Source organism: Leucopleurus acutus, assembly GCF_964270905.1.
Source record: "Leucopleurus acutus genome assembly, chromosome: 20".
Taxonomy (NCBI): Eukaryota; Metazoa; Chordata; class Mammalia; order Artiodactyla; family Delphinidae; genus Leucopleurus; species Leucopleurus acutus.
The window spans coordinates 10,814,158-10,835,582 of NC_139162.1; the positions used below are offsets into that span (position 1 = coordinate 10,814,158).

General features: G+C 49.2%; 2 protein-coding genes across 3 annotated transcripts; both read right to left on the minus strand.

The window, feature by feature from the left end:
• Positions 1-482: 482 nt before the first annotated feature.
• SYCE1L (synaptonemal complex central element protein 1 like) lies at positions 483-6,316 on the minus strand (the record flags this gene model as incomplete). The annotated part of the gene is made up of 7 exons (XM_082862984.1): positions 6,259-6,316; positions 4,264-4,323; positions 3,997-4,071; positions 3,368-3,415; positions 3,043-3,097; positions 1,464-1,527; positions 483-620 (listed from the first exon to the last, which is right to left on the minus strand). The coding sequence occupies exons 1-7, from the start codon at positions 6,278-6,280 to the stop codon at positions 483-485; spliced, it is 462 nt and encodes a 153-aa protein (XP_082719110.1). The 5' UTR covers positions 6,281-6,316.
• A 6,470-nt stretch (positions 6,317-12,786) lies between these two features.
• On the minus strand, positions 12,787-20,897 carry MON1B (MON1 homolog B, secretory trafficking associated). 2 transcript variants are annotated; one of them, XM_082862105.1, is made up of 6 exons: positions 20,768-20,897; positions 20,196-20,353; positions 18,009-18,329; positions 16,664-17,483; positions 16,160-16,307; positions 12,787-13,033 (listed from the first exon to the last, which is right to left on the minus strand). In XM_082862105.1, the coding sequence occupies exons 2-6, from the start codon at positions 20,341-20,343 to the stop codon at positions 12,824-12,826; spliced, it is 1,647 nt and encodes a 548-aa protein (XP_082718231.1). In that variant the 5' UTR covers positions 20,344-20,353; positions 20,768-20,897; the 3' UTR covers positions 12,787-12,823. The 2 variants fall into 2 exon arrangements, with proteins under 2 accessions (XP_082718231.1, XP_082718230.1); XM_082862104.1 differs by having other exon boundaries at positions 20,570-20,873.
• Positions 20,898-21,425: the final 528 nt, after the last annotated feature.

Below are 21,425 nucleotides of genomic sequence, written 5' to 3' on the forward strand. Positions count from 1 at the left end.
ACACCCCCCTCTCAGAGGGGCTCCGGATCCCAGATCCCGCCCGCTGTGTCTCGGCCCGTCTTGCCTCCATCCCGGGCTCTCTACCTCTCCGGCCCGGTCCTCTGGGGTGGTCTGAGTCTGGGCGGGGACCTGCCCCCCGAGTTTCTCCAGCTCCGCCTTCAGCCTGCGGAGAAGGGTCAGAGGAGAGGAGGAAGAGAGAGGGAGTGTGGAGGGGGCACAGGGAGAAAGCGACTGACACTCTGAGCCCTGAAGACTGCAGAGAAGCCCCGGCGGGAGGAGAGCCCCGCCCGCGGAGGCCCCGCCCTTCTGGGAGGGGCAGAAGGGGAGGTGTTGGCGGGGCGGACCTCGGGCCCCCCGTCCTCCTTTCCCCTCTTACCCGTCTTTCTCTGCCGGGGCGCTCTGGACCTCGGGCGGCGAGCGCAGCCGCCGCTCCACCGTCTCCAGCTTTGCCCGCGCCTGCCTCTCTGCGGGTGGGCGGGGCGTCATGGGCGGGGCCGGGAGCTCCCGCTTGCCGCCCCGGCTCCGACCCCACCCCGCGCAGGAGTCCCACCTTCGGTGAGCAGCTGCTCCTTGCTGCTCTGCAGGGCACGGATCTCCCAGGCCAGTCGCTGCTTCAGCATCTGTGAAGAGAGAGAGGAGCCCTGTCCGTCCAGCTGTCCTCCTGGCCCCTCCTCCTTAGCGCCTCTCGGAAAGTCCTTACTTGAATTAGGGCGTTCATTCATTCATTCAGCTCTCCGTTAATTCAGTGTGCAGCTTCTGCTGTGGCCGGGCGCTGGCATAGATGCTCTCCCCCTCAATCACTCCCCATGTCCCCGTGTACCTTAAACCTCATCTCTTCCCACTGTCTCATCCCCCAGCCTCACTGTTGCTCTTCCTCAAATACCCCAGGCACAGTTCAGCCTCCCAGGGACATTGACACTCAGATACCCGCATGGCTTCCTCACTTCCTTCGTGTCTGTGTTCAGATGACACCTGCTCAGACAGGATCCCCACTGGCGTTACATGATCTACCTACTTATTTTCTTGTTTAGAGTCTGGGTATGCATCTCCTTGCTCCTAACCAACTTGGGGACAGCAAAGACTTGGCCCCTTTGGAATGCTGTTGGACACATCCAGAGACATGGGTTGAACGAAGGAATGCCCTGAACATGCCTGTCTGGTTCGGAGTTCCCATTTGCCACTGCAGGATAAGCACTCTAGGCAAGCAGGAGGGAAGCGCGATCAGCAATGGCTCCTGCAACACTCTGGGCAATGGACGCTGGGTGTGGCAGTGGGGGATGATGAGACGTGGTTGGGTTTAAGGTAGAAGCTGAAGGACTGAGTAGAGGCGGTGAGAGGAAGAAAGGAGTCAAGGACTACCCCTCGGCATTGGGCCTGAGCAGTAGGCGGACCCTGGGCTGATCAGCAGAGACACTGAAGCCAGGGGAGGAGTGGCTTTGGTTGAGGCAATGACAATGGCTCACGTGGAATTCCCAGGGGTCCTTGTGCTGGCCTGTCAAATCCTCCAGACGTTCTTCCACGTGCAACCTAGGGGCCGACATCCAGGAATGAGAAAACACATGCTAGGACTGACACCCAGCCTGGCTCAGTCCGGGGGTTTCTCATTCATAGGGCTTCAGATCTTTGCCTGGTGGTCCCTTGCTAGGAGCCCCTTTATGGGCTTTTTCCTCCAAGCCTTGCTTCCAACAGCACCACTTCCAACAAACTCTCCCTCATGCAAGCCCCACTCCCATTCCCCACACCGCGCCACCCCAGGCCTTAGACCCAGGGTTACCCCGGCTTCCTCTGTCCTTGACTCTCTGTGATCTGACAGTTATGGATAGAAATTTGCTCCATGTGCTCCGCCAACATGTACTTCCTGGGAAAGGCAAGAGAACCCTCAGTTATATCCTCTGAATGAGCCCCCACTCCTTCCAGCAGGAGAGGGGCTGGGAGTCCTCATTCTCCTTTCCTCTGAGCAAATGTGAACCTTCATAGGCCTCTCTTGACACTATCACCCTGTCCATTCTGTCCCCCATCAAACCATGCCTTCCCAAGAAACCTTTGTGAAGGGTACAGTAGTTTAGTTTCATGAATTATAAAGTCCTAGATTGAGGCCTGGATCTGCTACTCCACTGTGATTTGGACAAGTTATTTAACCTCTCTGGGTCTCAGTTTCCTCATATGTAAAATGGTGGTACTGTCATTGCGAGGATTAGTTGATAAATGAACTTAAACTGCTCATCAGACAGTGGTAGGTGTGGTGGGGTTAAGCATATATACACTTTAACTAACTATCATCAAGTTTTACCACATTATTAAAATCATGATGTGCCAGCATTTGAGACTTCTGGTCACAAGAATGTAAAGGTTCAAAGGACGGAGAGATAGATGGATAGATGGCTGGATGGACAGTGAACTGGATGGGTGAATGGTAGGCTGGAGAGATGATGTCTGGTTAGAGAAATGATGAGTGGAGGGGTGATGGATGGATGGAGAAATAAAGGAAAGATTGTCAGAAGGATGGATAGCTGTCTGGATGGATGGTTGGGGAAAGAAATGAACGGTTAAATGGATGATTGGAAAGGTGGAGAGAAGATGAATGAATGATTGGATGGGTGAAAGATGATTAGATGGAAGGCTGGAGAGATAATGGCTGTCTGTCTGGATGAAGAGTTGGATAGTTGGATAGATGTATGTATGGATGAGTGGGACAGTGGGTGGATGGGTGGGTAGATGGATGGCTGGGGTCATAAATGAGTAGACAGATAAACAAATGAATGGATGGCAGAAGAGCTGGCTAACCAATAGGGGAAGACTTAGAATAAAACTAATGGGTGAAATTTATTTGATAAAGAAACTAGCAATGAATGATTAAATGAGTTCATTTTAACACCACCACTTAATGCTAACGATGAGCAGGGGTGTCTCTTGTCTAGCCATTTGATTTTATAGAAAGGGAAAGTGAGGAGTGTGTGTCCAAGATTTATTTTCCCTAGCTCTTGCCCACTCCTCCCTCGGGCTGGGGAAAAAGGTGGGGAAGAGCTGGGCAGGACCTCTTACCTCTGAGCCTCACTTTCCTTCCTTTGGCAGTGCAGCTGGAGGGTCCTCAGTGCCTCTGTGGGAGGAGGAACCGAGGGGCTTTGTGAGAGCTCTTGAGAACTCAGGGCTGGGTAGAAGCAAGGGGCCTCGCATCATGCTGGGCATTGGAGGGCACTGAGGGACTTCAGTGCTTACTCCGAGTCAGATGGCGGCCAAGGGAGAGAGCTGAGCAGAGAGGGGGCCACCCTGACTCAGGTGCCAGGGGGATGCCTCTGGCTGTCTGGGAACTTCAGGCATTTGTGGGGTGATGCGGTAGAATAATGAGGACGAAGCAGCTGGCAAATACCTTGCTTTTTGCTCAAAACCTCCTCCAGGTGCACTTTCTCTCCATTCACTGCAAAACACAATGACACTTTGCGTCTCCAGGGGGCCTCATCCTGTGCCCCGACTGCAACTTCATGCAAAGGGAAGGCCCAAGGTCACAAAGAGGATATGATACAGCCTCAGGGGAGGAGAGGTATCTCCTCACCAACCGTGCACCCATCTCCCGCTGGGGACCATCCTGGTCCAGCTTTTCCCGCTCGGGGCACACATTCCCTGTAAGTGCTGAAGGAGTGAAGGGCTGCAGGGCTCCCTTGTGTACGATGTCTATGGTTTATACTGAGGGTAGAGATGATGAGAAATACAGAAGTACACCACGTCAAGTAGAAATAATGGCTGTGAAAAAATAAATCAAGCAGGGGAGTGAGAGAAGGTGGTGTTCTATTTTTAGAGGGGGCCATCAAGGTAGACCTGTTGGGGTGAAGTTTCAGCTGACAGCTGAAAGGTGACTCGAGATAGCACGAGGCAATGTGGATTATGTAGGACGAGAACCTCTCAGGTGGACGGAACAGCCCTTGCAAAGACCCTGAGGTGTGCACAGGAACGTCAGCACTGGTCATGAGATCTCTGGGACCCTCTTCTGGTCCCACTTACAGGAGTCCAGGTCCCTACGCAGGGCCTCCCAGAGAGCTTGGGCTTCTCCCAGTTCCTCGCTGGATTTCTTCTTTGCTGGGTCAAAAAAAGGGAAGAAGACACGGTGTGAGTGCAGCCACTAGCCTTGCTATTCTCTCACAGACCCTGACACTGCACACTCATCTTCAGACAACCCGGAGGGGCCTGGATCTCATAGATGAAGAAGTGGAGACTTTCAAAGCCCAGGTCCCTCTTGGGCAGCTGGCCATCTTACGTCCCGGAGCTTACCTTGCTGAAGCTCATTAATCCGGTTAATCAGGTCTTCGACCTGTGGCTCCAGGCTTCCCTCTGCAGAAGGAAAGAAAGATTGAGCCAGAGAAGGCAGATGCCTGGCTGTCTAAGGCGGAAGGAGGGGGCGGGTGTTGCCACTGTGTCTCTGCTGCTACGGGTCAGCATTTATTGAGTGTGCGCTGTGTCCCAGGCTCTGTAAGAACCCCTTGCAGGGCTTGCATTCTGGGTGGGAGAGATGGACACTAAACAAAGATTCATGATGTCAACGCTGGTGGCAGGAAACGTCAGGAAGGGAAATAAAGTGAAGCAAGGGGCTGAAGAATGAAAGGGTAGAAGGTGCCTCTTGAGATGTGGAGAGGCCCCAAATGATGTGAAGGAAGACAGCCCTGCAGTTCTGTGGGGTGGGGAGTGTGGAGTGGGGGACATGCCAGACAGGAGGACGATGAGTGCAAAGCCCCCGCAGTGGGGCTGAGTGAGGCGCATGCCCCAAATATACGGCCAAGCGGTCTGCTGTGGCTCGTGTGGCTCTAGTGAGCCGGTGGAGAGTAGCTGGAGGCCAAGTGGGGAAGTGGGAGTGGCAGATCGCCCAGGGCCTCCCGGGATGTGGTAGAGGCTTCTACATGGAGATCTGAATGCGGTGGGAGACAAGGGAGACCCCCCTGCCCCCCCATGAAAAGGCTGGCGGGGTGGGTTGTCGTTTCTGTCCACCTGGACTCTGGTGCTGACCTCATATGAGATATGGGGAAAATGTCATTTTGACAGCTATCAAGTTCTCCAATGACAGGGAGATCAACTGTCTCTTTAGGGCGTCATCGCTAACGTCTCACATTCCGAATTTCAGTGCTCCGTATGGGGAAGCCCTCCTCGTGTGTCTCTGGCTTCAAGGTTGGAAGCACAGGGTTGAGATAAAAATCTGCCCAACCCTCGCTGGGTCTCACTACCAGCCTATGAGATACTCTGGAGTTAAGTTCAAGTTCTGGATTTCCAGAGGCCACCACCTTCATCTCCTGTGGCTTCCAGGAGACTGAGTGCTCTCCAAGGTGCTGATTATGATACAAATCCCTGGGGTCTTTGTTTTACTGGAGACGGGCAGAGTCACTGCATTTTCAATCACGCAATTCCTCTACCTAAGTTTAGTCTAGGCAGCAGCTCCAATGTACTTTTGCATGTGGCCACAGAGTTGGGGAAGGGGAGGTTCCCCTTTATTTGGAACAGACCAATGGATTGTAGTATTTTAAGCTGCTGATGGACTGGGGGGGATCCAACCTCAAACACGGCCAGAACTCTGCCCCAGCGCTGTTGTGGGTACTGGATGCTGGCTGGCTCCCAGTCTCCCATCAACAAGCAAAGCAAGGTGCAAAGCTGTTTGCATTGCCATTTGTATATAAAAAAGGAGGGCAAAGAATACACACCCAAGAATGTACTTTTTTTAATGTCTAGAAAAATACCTAAGAATTTAAAAATAGTTGCTGCTGGCCTATGCGTCATGGAAATGGATGGCTGGGGTGTGTGTGAGTGTGAGTGTGTGTGTGTGTGTGTGCATGTGTGTATGTGCGTGCATGCATATGAGTGTTGGAGGGTAGGGTTTTCCATCCCTTTATACTTCTTGAATTCTTTTTTTTTTTTTTTTCGGTACGCAGGTCTCTGACTGTTGTGGCCTCTCCCGTTGTGGCGCACAGGCTCCGGACGCGCAGGCTCAGCAGCCATGGCTCACAGGCCCAGCTGCTCCGCGGCATGTGGGATCTTCCTGGACCGGGGCACGAACCCGTGTCCCCTGCATCGGCAGGCGGACTCTCAACCACTGCACCACCAGGGAAACCCTACTTCTTGAATTTTGAAGTTGTGTTTTTGGTTTAAAGAATTAAACTGTATAAGAGGGAGAAAGTGCAACGGGATAATTTCCCAAGGTTGTGAGTTGAGAGGGTGGGTTTGAACCACATCTTCCTGACTCAAAACCTCAGGCTAAGCCTCAGACACGAGGAGACACATGACCTTTCTGCAGCTTCTTCACCATTTCCAGCAACTCTTCAGTCTTCTTTGAAGACTTGGTCTGACCTGTGGAGATGAAAATCAGAATTGCAGCATCCAGTGACAGTGAGAGGGGACTGAGGAAAGGTCCAAGCTAATCTGGGCAGGGAGGAAGAAAGCCTCACTGGGTTCAGAGGACACCCCTGGGCTAAACCAAAGATAGGCTGAGGGGCAGCTCTCCAGCCAGAGCAGGGTCCCTGCAGGACCCCTGTCCTTGTTTTTTTTTTGGCTGCACCACACAGTTTGTGGAATTTTAGTTCCTTGACCAGGGATTGAACCCAGGCCCTTGGCAGTGAAAGCATGGAGTCCTAACCACTGGACCATCAAGGAGCTCCCGGAACCCCGTCTTGTGTCTCTAGGGTTGATGGCGTGTGCTAGATGAATCAGGACCCCTAATGGCCGTTTCTTCCTGAGAGGTCCAAGAACACCACAGACATCCCTTTAATGAAATTCAGGTGCGAGAGAAGGAGATGCACTTTTGCTGCTACTGCTGTTCAAAATCAGTATGAAGTTGTAAGCGACGCAGTAGGACAGAACAATTTCATATGAATTCCTTTAAAATCATTATAGGCCACAATTTGCAAATTCTTAAAGAACTGATGGGTCTAGGAAATGGTTTACTAATGGCTGCTAACATCCATGAAAGACAACTGGATATTATAAGACTCCTGATGGAAGAACATAACACCACCTGTGAAGGATTCTGCTCCCCTCAATCCCAACCAAAAAAAAAAAAGGAAACTTCAACCTTTGTCACTTTTGCCAATGAGATAGGCAAAAACAGCATTTCATTTCCAACTTTCTGGTAGTAAATATTAAAAACTTACGCAACTCCTCTGGATCAGAAATTCCACCTCTAGATATTTTAAGGAAATAATTAAGGATGGTGGGCAAGATTGTTTCATTGTTCATAATCTTAAAAGACGGAAGCAACTTAAAGGTACCTTAGTTGACTACAGTACATTCAGAGGATAAAATTCTTTGCAGCCATTAAAACTCATGTTGTAAATCAGGGGTTCTTGGGAATTCCCTGGAGGTCCAGTGGTTAGGACTCAGCACTCTCACTGCCGGGACCTGGGTTTGATCCCTGATCAGGAAACTAAGATCCCACGAGCCTCGGGGGAAAAAAACAATCAGGGCTTCTTGACCTAAGCTTATTAAATTTTGTTGAAATGTTTGGTGGTATGTTCATTTTCTTTACATCTTTTTGTCTTGTCTGAGATCTTTTACAAATTGGTACATATTAATTTAATTTTGCATAAATCTCATTGCTTTTCTCTGGTATCATTGGTTGGTATGTCTCCTCTGGAGACTTTTATGTTCTTTAAATATTCTTAATATTTGGAATGAAATAAAAAAATTAAATCTACTTTAATAACGAAGGGAGATATTTGTGATTACTTGTTTTGTTTTTAATATTATGAAAATTTCCAAAGGCACATGGAAGTAGAGAGACCATGATGAACTCCAGTTTACTCAGTGTCCAGATCTGACAAGCATTAATATTTGCTTCAGCTGAAAAAAACATATTTGCTTCAGCTATGTTTTTCTTGTGCTAAAGTATTTTCAAGCAAGCCCCAGACTTCATGACATTTCATCCCTAGATACTTCATTGAGTCTCAACTAAAAAAGAAAGTCTCAACTACTAGAAGACATTTTCTTAGATGACTCCAATCCTATAATCACACCGACAAGATTAGCAATCGTCACTAATCATCGGATCATTTATATCATAAAATGCCCACAACATATGTGGTTTCCCCTGATTGTCTCCATATGTCTTTCACAGCTGGCTTGTTGAACCATTTCTTTGAAAGCTCCATCTGTGTTTTTCCTCTCCACTGCATTAATTTTTTTATTGCAGTATAGTTGATTTACAACGTTGTGTTAGTTTCAGGTGTACAGCAAAGTGAATCAGTTATACATATACATATATCCACTCTTTTTTTAAGATTCTTTTCCCATATAGGCCATTACAGAGTATAGAGTAGAGTTTCCTGTGCTATATAGCAGGTTCTTATTAGTTATCTATTTTATATATAGTAGTGTGTATATGTCAACCCCAACCTCCCAGTTTATCCCTCCTCCCACCCTTACCCCCTGGTAACCATAAGTTTGTTTTCTACATCCATGACTCTACTTCTGTTTTGTAAATTTGTACCCATTTGTACCTTTTTAAGATTCCACATATAAGCAACATCATACAATATTTGTCTTTCTGTGTCTGACTTACTTTACTCAGTATCACAATCTCTAGGTCCATCCCTGTTGCTGCAAATGGCATTATTTTATCCTTTTTTATGGCTGAGTAATATTCCATTTTATATATGTACCACATCTTCTTTATCCATTCTTCTGTTGATGGACATTTAGGTTGCTTCCATGTCCTAGCTATTGTAAACAGTGAACATTGGGGCACATGTATCTTTTAGAATTATGGTTTTCTCTGGTATATGCCCTCAGAATGGGAGAAAATATTTGTAAATGAAACAACTGACAAGGGATTAATCTCCAAAATATACAAACAGCTCATGCAGCTCAATTAAAAAAAAAAAACCACAATCAAAAACGGGCAGAAGATCTAAATAGACATTTCTCCAAAGAAGACATACAGATGGCCAAAAAGCACACAAAAAGATGCTCAACATCACTATTAGAGAAATGCAAATCAAAACTATAATGACGTATCACCTCACAACAGTCAGAATGACCGTCATCCAAAAATCTACAAACAATAAATGCTGGAGAGGGTGTGGAGAAAAGGGAACCCTCCTGCACTGTTGGTGGGAATGTAAATTGGTACAGTCACTAAGGAGAACAGTATGAAAATTCCTTAAAAAACTACAAATAGAACGACCATGTGATCCTCTCCACTGCATTGCTAGTCCTAGTCACACAGTAAGATCATAGGTGATCAGTAAATCTTTCAAATAGTCCAGCTAACATGTTGACAAAAGTTAAAAAAAATCAATGCGACAGGGCTTCCCTGGTGGCGCAGTGGTTGAGAGTCCGCCTGCCGATGCAGGGGACACGGGTTCGTGCCCTGGTCCGGGAGGATCCCACATGCCGCGGAGCAGCTGGGCCCGTGAGCCACGGCCGCTGAGCCTGCACGTCTGGAGCCTGTGCTCCGTAACGGGAGAGGCCACAACAGCGAGAGGGCCGAGTACCAAAAAAAAAAACAAAAAAAAAACAAAAATCCATGTGACAAAACAAAACAGCCTATAGAGCATGAACCCCTTTGAAACACTTTATTTTGAAATAATTTCAGATGTATTGAATACATAAAAGTTGTAGAAATAGGCCACAGGGCTATTTGCCCTTGTATCAGATTTCCCATTTGTGAGCATTACTGCACATAAATTGCAGGCATCATGACCCATTATTTCTTAATATTCCAGTATACATTTCCTATTTATAAGGGGACTCTACCAGGTAACTGCAGTATAACCATCAAAACAGAGATGTTAATATTGACCAATATTAATGTATGATCCTCAGATGCCATTCAGCATTTTTTCTCTTATATTTTAATATTATTTAGCACTACTTACATTTTCCTTTCTAAAAACTTACAAAAATGCTTCCACCTCTACACAGCCCCCAAAATCCAAGTCCCTTGTTGAGAGTCACCAGTTAGGCCTTTAGCCTTCAGACATTTTTCTAAGCAGCACACGTAGGGCTGTAGTTGAACTGCCTCTTCTTTTTTTTTCTTTTTTTTAATCCCAACTTGCTTTTCTCTCATAAGAATATGATCTCTTTTGAAGCTCACTCTGTTAATGAATCACCATCTTCTCCTTTTAAAATTAATTTTAATTTAAATTAAATTGGAATTTTTTTCCTGCCTCTTAAGAAAAAATGTCCACTATACAGGCATTCCTTAATGCATGGATATACCTAAATTTAGTCATTTCGTGATTGCTCCTGTGTTTTGCTTCCATCAACAACATTCCAATGACCCTGCTTGGTCCACACATCTGTGTATTCTAAGATTACCAAGCGTGGTGAGTGAAGATATGAAAATACCAGATATATTTTTCTAAAGCCAATTTTGATGGGTTAGAAATGGTAACTTGATATGCTTTTCAACTTTCTCCGTTGCTGGCAAAGTTGATCATAACTTCCTTTTTTTTAAAAAAATTGATAATAAGTCTTTTTTTTTTTTTAAGCACAGTGGCAGCTATACTAAGTGCTTAATAAGGAAGATTTATTGGCATCTGTCTTATTTCTTGTTGAAAGCTTGCACTCAATGTGAGGCCAAAATCTAAGAGAGCTCTCAGTGTTAGTTATTTCATTATTCATGCAGTAAAAAAATTACTGAGCACCTACTATATGCCAAGCAGGCATTGTTTCAGGTGCTGGGGAAACGGCAATAATTGGTCTGTTCTCATGAAGCTCACATCCTAAGATAGACAATATACAAGTGCATAATTATTGTCATCTGCATAGATATATCTGGAAAGATGCAATCCAATGTGCTCATTAATATGATGGTTTAAAGAGTGTGTAGGAAAGGTGGTCAGAGATAAATGAAAGGAGGGCCAAGAGTCGAAACACTTGATACAGAGTGATGGGTACAAGGGCATTCATCACGCTATTTCCTGTGCTTTGGTACATTTTGAAAATTTCTATAATTAAAAAAAATGCTAGTGGCTAACAGGGGATCATTGTCTTGGGAGATTTTCTTCTTTTGGCTAGACCTAAATTTCCAACTCCTTCTAGGAAAGTTTTCTCTTTCCTCTCACTGGTGTGTGTGGTGTCAATATCAACAAAATGCCCTGGAGAATTTTCTCCAAAGAAGCCGTCTGTGGGAGTGGCCATTCACAATTAAGATTTAAGAGTCCATGCAAAGTGTGATATGGGCTGGGTGTGAAATGATGATATTGGGGAACTACTGTTAATTTTCTTAGCTATGGCAGCAGCTGAGTGGGTGCTGCGAGACCATCCACCCCTCTTTTGTTTGAAGAGATGCATACTGAAGTATTTAGTCTATTGTTTACTTTGAAATACGTAAGCAATATAGCCAATAAAGTTGACAGCAATTAATCGACCTGCTGACAATATACATGTTATTTATCTGCACTTTGTTGAAGAGCTTTTTTTTGTTTTTATAAAAGGCTTACAATTTTTCTTCTTTAAGTACTGCTATCAATGTTTCATTATTGTAAGGGCACGAAGCCTCCCTTCCTTCTACCCGGGCCACCAGAGGCCCACTTGCCCTCACTACCTTCAGCCTCCTCAAGGACTACCGACGGCGCCACCTCGGAAGGGTCCAACTTCCCCGCCATCTTCCAACGCTCGCACGACTGGCGCGCCTGCGCTTGGGACGATGATTGGCTTAAAAAAAAAAAAATCACGCGAGTGGGGATAGGCTGTGCAGAGCGCACGCGTCCAGTGCGTGTCTGTGCGTCAGTGGACCAGGGTGAGGAGAAATGGGCTTTCAGCTCCCGGGAGGGGACAGCCCAGAGCCCCCGAGCAACAGTTGGCCCGCACGCGTGCACCACGAGGCCTGCAACTCCAGGTTAGAGAAAAGAAGGGCAAAACTAGGGTCTTGGTCGTTGGCGAGTGAGTGCTGCGTGCACGCATGGAAATTACAGGCAGGTCTCGCCATCTCCCTCTCTAGGATTCTTGTGTTGTGCAGGTTGTGCAAGTCTGGGACAAATGTCCATACGCTGTGTGGTGGTACGCATGTGTTGAGTCCCTTTTCGTTCACGAATCCTCACTTAACAGCCTATGAGAGGTTAGGTATCTCCATTTCACGAGTGAGTAGAATGAGCCGTGGAAGGTAAGTGGATCTACGTAAAAATTCTGGATCTCAGCCACCATGTGAAGTCAGGTGCTTTGCCGCGGGTTACAGAGACAGGTAGACGCTGGAGGCCATCTTCTCAATACTAGAAGCAGCCAGCACTGATGGGGGCCGTTTTTGACTGGGTAAAGGTGACGTACGTGAAGCACAAAGGAATGTCCTTATGGGGGTCGGTTTTAGGCTTTTTATATGCAGTTTTTTTCTTTAAAATATCTTCAGGCCGTTTCTGGGCACAGGCTGGTCCTGCATTCCAATTCCAGAACCCCCGTGGGCCACCCAAGGAGACCCTGGTCAGCCCTGGACCCTCAGGGCTGAGATCCCGTGGGGGAGGCAAACCCCTGATGCAGGACGGAGGGTGTGGTGCCCAGGACTGGAGGAGACGGCCCCTGATAGAGGTTGTAACATCATCCAAGTGAAGGAGGTGTGGCAGAGGGAGGGGAAGAGGGAGTCCTAAGGATTTCCCCAGCGGTGGAGGGGCAGAAGGGGGCTGGGGAAGCAGCCTGCTCACCTGTGTGCAGTCACACTGCCACCCATCTCTCATGTGTGGGCAGCCCCCCAGATCTCGCTCCATTGCCCGGGGAGACAGGGACCAGCCACAGACACCACCACCAGCAAACCCCCCGCCCCCCCCCCCCCCCCCCGCCGGCCCATTTCCAGGGTGGAGACAGGAAGTAAAAAGCCAAAGGTGGTGCTTCCCCACACGGCACAGTCTGGGAGCTCCACCTCTCAAGGTCCAGTAAACAGGCCGTTATGGGAAGCTTGGTCCGCGGAGGCAGCTGGGGCTGCTGGGGGCGTGGAGTACTTGGGTGGGTAACGAATGAACAGACGATCCTCCTCTTTCTTCACCCAACGCAGGAGTTTGGTCACTACGAGGATGGCACCTGCCTTGGTCACCAGGGGGCTGAGGCAGGTGTACAGCTCAAATTTGGAGGTCACCTGGGGGTTTGAGAGGAGACAGGGTCAGCTGGGCCGGAGCTGGCCATGCCCGGTGCTGTCCACCCCACCCTAGCCCCATACCGGTCCTATTTGGAAGGTGCACCTGGCAGCAGCTCCTCCTTGGTGCTGCCTGGTCACTGGGCTAAAGTGGGTAAGCTGATGCTATGGTATCATGAGTGGGCCAAGGGATGAGCGAGATCTAGTGGCTTCAGCTGGGTGATGCTGGCTCTGTGTGTATGTACACTCTCTGGACCTCAGTTCACTCATGTGTGCACTGGGGATGGTGACAACAATGCTTAACGTTTAATGAGCAATGGTTGTATACAAAGTCCTGTTCTAAGCTCCACACACCTGTTTTTATCATCTGTAGCCTGGGCAAAATAGGAGGATTAACGCAATTTAATCTTCATTCCAACCTGAGAAGCTTAACCTGACCAGGTCACCAGCACCTTTCCACATCACCTCTCTCTGCTCTCCCCCTCGCTCTCTCTGTTCCAGCCACTCTAGCCTCTCCTTGCTATTCCTCAAACATAACCAGGCTCAGCCTCACCTCATGGCATTTGCACAGTCCTTTCCCTCTGCCAGGTGTACTGTTCCTGGAGATACCCACACGACCTGGGGCCTCCCCTCCTACGTGGATGTCATTTCCTGACCACCCGATTTAAAATCCTGGGCCTACCAGATCTTGTTTTTGAAATACCGTCCTCCACTGAAAGGTACAAGGGCTCATTGGACAGATGGCCAATTTCAGGACTGGCACAGAGAAAGTACAAAATGGGCTTGGAATATCTTGTGCCAGAAAGTAAGAAGTGCTTAAGCGGTCATGCAGACGTGTCAAAAGGATACAGGGGCCAGTCTGGCTAACTCATGGCTCCTGCTGGCTAACTCAGAGACAATCTGAGCACAAAAATAAATGAAAGGAGAAGACTTTAGCCCAATGAATTCAAGAAAATTCCATAATATAAAATTCAAAATTCAACAAATCAATAGGAGCAGGGAAAGTTCTTCCATACAGTAGAATCTCAACCAATAAATGAAGTTATGATGGAGTCAGAAAAGTAACCATCTGGTAAATACCGGAGAGACAACTGTCAAAGGCAAAAATCATTAACGGATATTAGAATTAGGGGATGAAAATACGGTGAAAAAGAGAACACTGGCCTAATCACCACAAGATATTTACTAATTACAAAGGGCAAAAACACCTAACTTTAAAGTGGAGAAACCCGGCAGCTACCACCTTAATGAAGCGACAGAAGTTAACATCATCAATGGGATACAGTGACATTGTGGTCCTCCTGATAGGAAGCAGAAAAGGACACAACATCACTTCTGTGATACACTTGCCCAAAATGCACGACCTCAATTTAGTCTTGATAAAATATTAGAAAAACCCAAGTTGAGGGACATTCTACAAACTAACTGGCTGGTACTTTCTAAAAGTGCCCAAGTCATAAAAGACAAAAAAACGACTGAGGAAATGTTCCAGAATAAATGAGGCTAGGGAGACACAATAAACAAATCTAATATGTGATCCTGGACTGGATTCTGGACCAGTAAAAGGATATTAGTGGGACAAGTGGTGAAGTCTGAATGAGGTCTGTGGATAAGATGTGATTGTACTGATGTTAATTCCCTGATTTAATGAGTTCCTGTGGTTGTGTTAACATCTGGAGAAACTACGTGAAGGACCTATTTAAAGTAACTTCTTGCAACTTCTTTGTAAGTCTAAAATTGCTTGAAAAGGAAAGCTAAAGAAATTTTTTTTGATTAAATAAAATTCTCAGCCTAGAACAATGCCTGATACATAACAGGCATGCAAATAAATGATGTAATAAATATGCACTAAATAGCAGAATCTAGGGGAAGGTGCCGTTTCCCGTGGGGTCACATGACCAAACGCCCTGAAGCTGACCTTGAATAGACCCATAGGAAGTGAGGACAGGAGCCCTGAGGAGACCCCAGGGAAGGATACCCCAGGTGGAAGGCACAGCAGGGGACCAAGCCTGTAGTGTTCAAGAGTGCTGGGAACTCATGGTGTCAAAGCTCAACTGGTACCTGCAGACACGTGGGCGGGGCTCATGGGAAATCGGCGAGCACAGTGATGGTGGATAACGGGGCCTCTTGAAAGTCAAAGACACTCTACTGGTGGCTAACCAGGAGACACTCTACTGTAGACTGGTGGTTTGTCTACAAGTGTCCATGCATGTGTCTAAAAAGAAGAAAACTTAATTTCTGTTTTATGTGAAGAACAAATTCAGATTTGGCACTTTTGTGTTTTAAGTGCCTAAGAATGGAAAGAGATAATTAAAGAGTATTTAAGAAATTTAAGATCATGAACTGGGAGAGTCCTAGGCATAACTGCTAAGAATCTTGGAAACAAAAAGAAGTTGAGTGTCTGTCATGCAGTTTCCTTAAGCTACAGTGAACACCATCTTCTCTGTGGAAGAAGACAGAAACAAGGAGCAACTGTGCATGGTAATTTTCACTAAATTCTTCTAAGCATATTTACCTTGTTTACAACTGGATTCATTTATTCCTTCTAGTATTGACTGGAATACTCCAGTCAGATACAGGAATTTTTTGTGTAACTGTAATTTCAAAAATTTCCACATGATGGCAGAAGATCCTAATATCTGGAAACACGTTATTGAATGAAATTCAGAAAACTCTGTATTTCAATTTTACCTGAAATAGTATGCGTCTTTCCATATTTCTGCTAGTAATTTTCACACTTGTATTGTCTGATAGAGACAGTTACTGCTACTTAGAACATTTAAAATGTTTTCAGTAATTTTAAAATTTTAAAAATAAATTTGTTTTTCCAGAAAAAAACCCAAAAAACCACCAGACTCTCTACTGGTTGTTTCTCTGGTATTTACCAGATGGTTACTGTTGACCGAGGGAACGGTCAACAGAATGATGGAACTAAAGGTTCTGGGCACTGCAACTGCTGGGTTTCATAGACACACGGAGTGGCCAGGACACTTCTGGAGGCAGAACCGCAGCCCAGGCCAAGGCGTGGTGCACTTGAAGGAGGCCGTCACAGCTGGAGGGGATACAGGGGAGGGAAAGAAGGCTTGAAGTGGGGCAGTTAACTCCTTCAGAGCCCCCCACTCAACTCACCCAGGCCAGCAGCGTCTCCTTCTCAGCCACGTGGTAAATGAGGCGCAGGGGCCGGGAGGTGTTGTGGAGGCGCGCGTGCAGGCGGTGGTACAGGTCGGACAGGCGCTGTCGCTCCTCCTGTCTGCTGTATGGGGCCTCCAGCTCGGGGCTGCAGTGATGGACGGAGGCGGGGGACAAGGTCAGTCTAGGGCTTTCTTGGCTGGCCTATCTCCCCTCAGGGAGTTAAGTTAGGAGCTGAGCCTCCCCCATTGGACTGGAGGCTTCACAGGGCCTAAGCTCCCCATCAGACTCGGGGATTCCTTGAGTCCTGGGGCCCTCCTCTCCATTAGAACAGGGGAATTCTCGAGGCTGCTGGCTGAGCCTCCCGCATCGGGCAGGCCCATTCTATCGCATCTCTCTAGAGCATGGCTGGCTCTCTCTCCAGACTCATGTCTATGAGTTGCCGAACCTTCCACTTAGATAAGCCTTCCCACCGGGCCACTTGCCTGCAGGGTAGGGGCCCACCTGGTAAACTGGGGCAGCTGGCGGTGATGGTCGGGGATGTCCAGCGGCTTATAGAGGAAGTGCCGGAGGCCGGCGGCCTCCACAGCCTGCACACTGTAGGCCGAGGCACCGGCCGATGGAGTGTTGGAGAAGCTGGCAGCTTCCCTGAGGGTGCGCATGGCCCCAAGGGAGTGCATGCCGTCCTCGACCAGGCGCCGGCAGGTGGCCATGTCGTGGAAGGCCTCGGGGTCGGTGCCGAGCAGCAGCAGGCAGACAGGCAAGGCGTCCAGGCGGGCCACGTAGGCGTAAAAGAAACCATCGGGATTGAAGCGGGGCAGGCACACAGGCGCCCAGGCCTCGCCCGCCGCAAAGGCCGGTGCCCCCACCCAGTCCAGCAGCAACTGCAGGTCGGCTGGGTCCAGCCGGCACTCGGCCAGCACAGTCCGCTCCTGGGCTGCTGTCACCAGGCGACCGCCAACCGCCAGCACCGAGAGGGCCAGGCCAGGCGCCGTGCAACGTCGCAGCAGCGCACCCAGCGCATCCCGCAGCGGGCGAGCGAGAGGGACGCAGCGCACGGCGCCCAGCAGCAGGGCACCCGGGTCCCGCTCCACACTGTCCAGAAGCCGGTCTAGAGTGCGCTCCGAGCCGGCCAGCAGGCGGCGGAGGTCGTAGTTCTGCTTGCGCGCGAAGATGCGGGCCACGCTGGCACGCGTCAGGGTGCTCACGATCTGTGCGTGCACGGCCATAAGCTCCCCCCGCAGCTGTGCTGCTGACTGAGGCGTCCTTGACACGGCCACCAGCAGCAGTGGGCCCTGCTGCAGGAACACCAGCTTGTGGTCCTCTGGGGGAGGGAAGGGGCAGGGGGTAGAGATGCGTCAGTGGTGACAAGACGGGCTCAGGTGGGGCTCTTCCACCCTTCCCCAGAAGGCATACACTCCTGGTCCAAGCCCACACGGTCACTCTAGGGACACAGCACTAAGGTAAGGACAAACTGGGGGAGTTTGGACATTTGCAGGGACACGATGGGATGGTCAGGGAATCAGGCACACAGCATGGAGTGAGGAAGATGCGGCAAGGACTAACAGAGCTAGAGAGGCACCAACTCAGCCCAACAGCCCCCAAACCCACCCTCTTAGGCAAGAAGGAAATATCCAGCCAGTTACTTAGATCCCAGTGAGTTAATCACTCAGAACCCAGCAGGGCCAACAGACAGACAGACGCCTGGCCAGCCTCCACACACACTGACTCACTCCTAACTAGCTGGATAGTCCCCCAGGCAGCCAGCCAGACAGAAAGACCTACTGCCGGACAGACAGCCACAGTCCCAGTCACCGTCACCTGTTCTGCCTCCTGCCCCTTTGCTCACCAGCATAGATGGCGCGAATGGCATCTCCTGCACTCTGCACAAAGGACACGAGAGCTGTCATCACACCCATGGTAGTTGACAATGCCTCCACGCTACCATACCGCGAGTAGATGGGCTTGCCAGCCTCACTCAGCACAAACACGTGCTTCCGCTTGCTGCGCCAGTCCTCGTCACTGGGGTCCCCGCATTGGCCCCCTGAGCCACTCTCAGGGCCGCCCACGGGACTGTTCTCAGAGGCTGCCGGACCCCAGAGCCCATAGGTGCATGATGGAGCCTCGGACTGGAGCAGCAGGCCGGGGGGCTGGTCCTTGGTCTCGGATCCTGAAAGGGAGCCCCTGGTGAGTCATCTGCCTGTGGACTCCCATTAACCCCATGTGCCCACAGACCAACCAAATCCCTACCAGCCCTGCAATGACCCCCTGCTGCTGACACAGACCTCCAGGTGTCTCCTCTGCCCCTCAATAACATCCACTAACACTTAGGTTTCAACGATCCCCCTAAAACTCCAATAATCCCATCTCACTGTCATTACTGAACCCTTTATATCCCTACAGACTAATTATTCCCCTTTCAATGACTGCCATTCCGAAGTCTTCAAATCACTCCACTGCCTCCGAATGAGTATCAATCTCTTCATCTTCAATGATTCCCCCATTAGTCTCGGACCCCTCATTTATTTTCCTGGTGTCTACTCACCCCTCAATAGCTACCATTATATCTATTAACATCTATGTCTTTGAATGTGCCCCTCACCACCCTAACCCCTTATTTATTCTCACTGATCCTAATGACCCCATTGACTCTCCCAGTCTTGGTGATGACCACTAATCCAAATTCTGCCATGATTATCCACTAACATCTGGATCTTTAGGACTCCCCTCACCCCCTATTCATTCCCACTGCTGTTCACTAACATTCCAATGACCCCACATTAACGTCACTAATACCTGGGTCTTCAATGACCTTCAATGACTGCCCTGACCCACAATTTAATCTACTCCATGTCCACTGCATTCCCAAGAATGACCACCGTTAACCTCTACTAACATCCAAGACTTCCAGTGACCTCCACTGACTCCCCTGACTTTTATTCTCATTGATATGACTTCCCTTTATTCTCACTGTTATCCACTCCCCTCCCTACAATAACCACCATAACATCCACTAACACACAGGACTTTAATGACCTCTGTTGCCCTTCACCATGACCATCATTAACATTCACCAATGAAATCCACAATTTCATTGCCCTCTACTGACTACCCTCCCATTTATTTTAGTTGATGTCCACTGATCCCCAGTGACAGCCAGTGTTATCCACTGGCAAACTATGTATCAGTACTTTCCTCATAAAATCCCAATGACCTCATATTCCCTCATTTTCTCATTGACAGTCCCCAAGTACCTACTCCCAGTACTTGCCAACAAGCTCTCAAAGACGCCCTCCCCCCCCAATTACTGATTTTCAGTGAAGTGTACTGATCCTTCCCAATGACCCCATTAACATCCACTAATTCCAAAGTGGTCAATGAGCACTCATTCCGCAATGACTTCCGCTGATCCTCCACTCTATACCTTTACACGTACACCAGAGTCTTCAAAGATCTTCCTACTGGTCCTCTGACTCCCCAGATAATTTCACTGATGTCCACTGTCTCCCCATCAATGATCATCATTAACGTCCACTAAGATCTGGTTCCTTAAAGACTCCCTCCAACAACTCCCATCAACTCCTCAATGATGTAAATACTCTGAGCGCCCACTGGCCCCCACTGATCCCCTTTCCCACCTCAATGATTTAAAGACCCCAAAGGGGTCAAAGGGGGACTGACTTCTAAATAGTCCGCCTTTGACCGTATTAACATTTTTTTTGGTCATTCACTGACCTTAACATCCTCAATCCCTAGTGCCCCTCTCTAATCCCAACGGATCCCTTTATGATTCTCCCATTACCTAAATTCATACCAACTCCCCAGTGAACATCCATTGACGCCCATTCATTTCTTTTTCACTCCTCAATGATTTAAACTACGACCTGAGTACACAATGACTTCCCACTGACCCAAGCTATGGTTTAAACTACTTCCCCGGGTCCCAAAAGGCTCCCCTCTGGTCCCCCATGGATCTCCCCCAACAATAACACCCACTAGGGATTCCTTCCAAGACCCCAGTGAAGGGAGTGCATACCTGTTTTCTCCACGCTCGCATCTCCAGTACCGGGTAGGTCCCTGCAAATCCCTCCACCGTCTCTAGCCTCCCCACTGGGGAACCGCATCTCCTCCAAGTCCTCCGCGTCCCCGGGGGCTGGGGCAGCAGTGCCTCCTCCGGCCTCCATCTGCACATCCCTGTGGGGGAGGGGAATGGAGAGTGACCCGCAGCAAAAGAAACTTCTTAAAAGCTGTTACTGAACCTGGCCCCCTTGTACACACTCCTGGGGCTCGTTTCCCCTCGCGTTTCAACAGGATGAGACATTCAAAAACACGACCACATACTTGCAACCTCCAACACTTTCCGAAAAGTGAGGCTCTACCGAGCCTCTGGAAATAAAGATATATAAACACCTGTTTTAACTCCGTATCTCAATTGGCCAGGTACCATTACTTCCCGCAGCCGCGGAAGCATCACACTTCCGGATGTGGCCGCTCTCCTGCCACACTTCCGGGTGCGACGCGGCTCTGAAGACACTTCCGGTTGCGGACCTTTATTCGCTCGCTGGGCGCCGGACCCCTCTCTCCCGCCGCCCACTTGTGTTCCCTCACCGTAGAGAAGGCGCGCGCCACTCCCGGATCTACGTCGGATCTGGCCCGGAACCCAGAGCCCCTTCTGCCCTCGTTCCCACCGCACCCGCACCAGCGGCTAACAGGGGCCAGTCCGGGCCACTTCTCGTACCCAAGGTTGCCGGCGTGAGGGGAGCGCGGCTCACGTTCAGCCAATCCGGAGTACGGAGGGCGGCACTGCCTCCTTTATGGCCCAATCAAGCGAAGCCGGTCCCCTCCGACCGTTCCGCCGCTTTCCGTCGGTTTCGTATCTCCACCAATACTGTGCGTCGGATTGCTATTGCACCCGCCGATCCCTTGACTGACATCTCTCTGGACCCAATCGAAGATTCGAGCCTATTCCTCTCTTCACTGGAGGAGGTTCGCAGCCTAGGTCATGATAGATGCCCGTGCCTGGTCTATAGACGTGCTCGCCAGAATTGAGGCAACTTCACCCTCCTTTATCCACCAGGAAAGGCAGGGGCGTGAGGGTGGAGTGGAGTCTGACAGAGAGAAAATGATTGACGGACAGTCGCCGCTTCCAATCGGAGTGCCGTGCGCAGGCTGGCCAGCCTATGGGACTCAGATTCTAAGGCGAGAGGCGGGCCTCTCAGATGTAGGAAGTATTCGTGGGTGTCTGGGTATTCAGGCAGGCGAAGGG

Bases quoted from the DNA above. Each gene is read 5' to 3' on its own strand.
- MON1B (XM_082862105.1), bottom strand. From the start codon at position 20,343: ATGGAGGCCGGAGGAGGCACTGCTGCCCCAGCCCCCGGGGACGCGGAG. The intron at 16,308-16,663 runs GTGGGCCCCTAC...CCATCACTGCAG, and splicing joins CAGCTGCCCCAGTTTACCAG to CCCCGAGCTGGAGGCCCCAT. The intron at 13,034-16,159 runs GTGAGTTGAGTG...TCAAACCCCCAG, and splicing joins AGGAGACGCTGCTGGCCTGG to GTGACCTCCAAATTTGAGCT.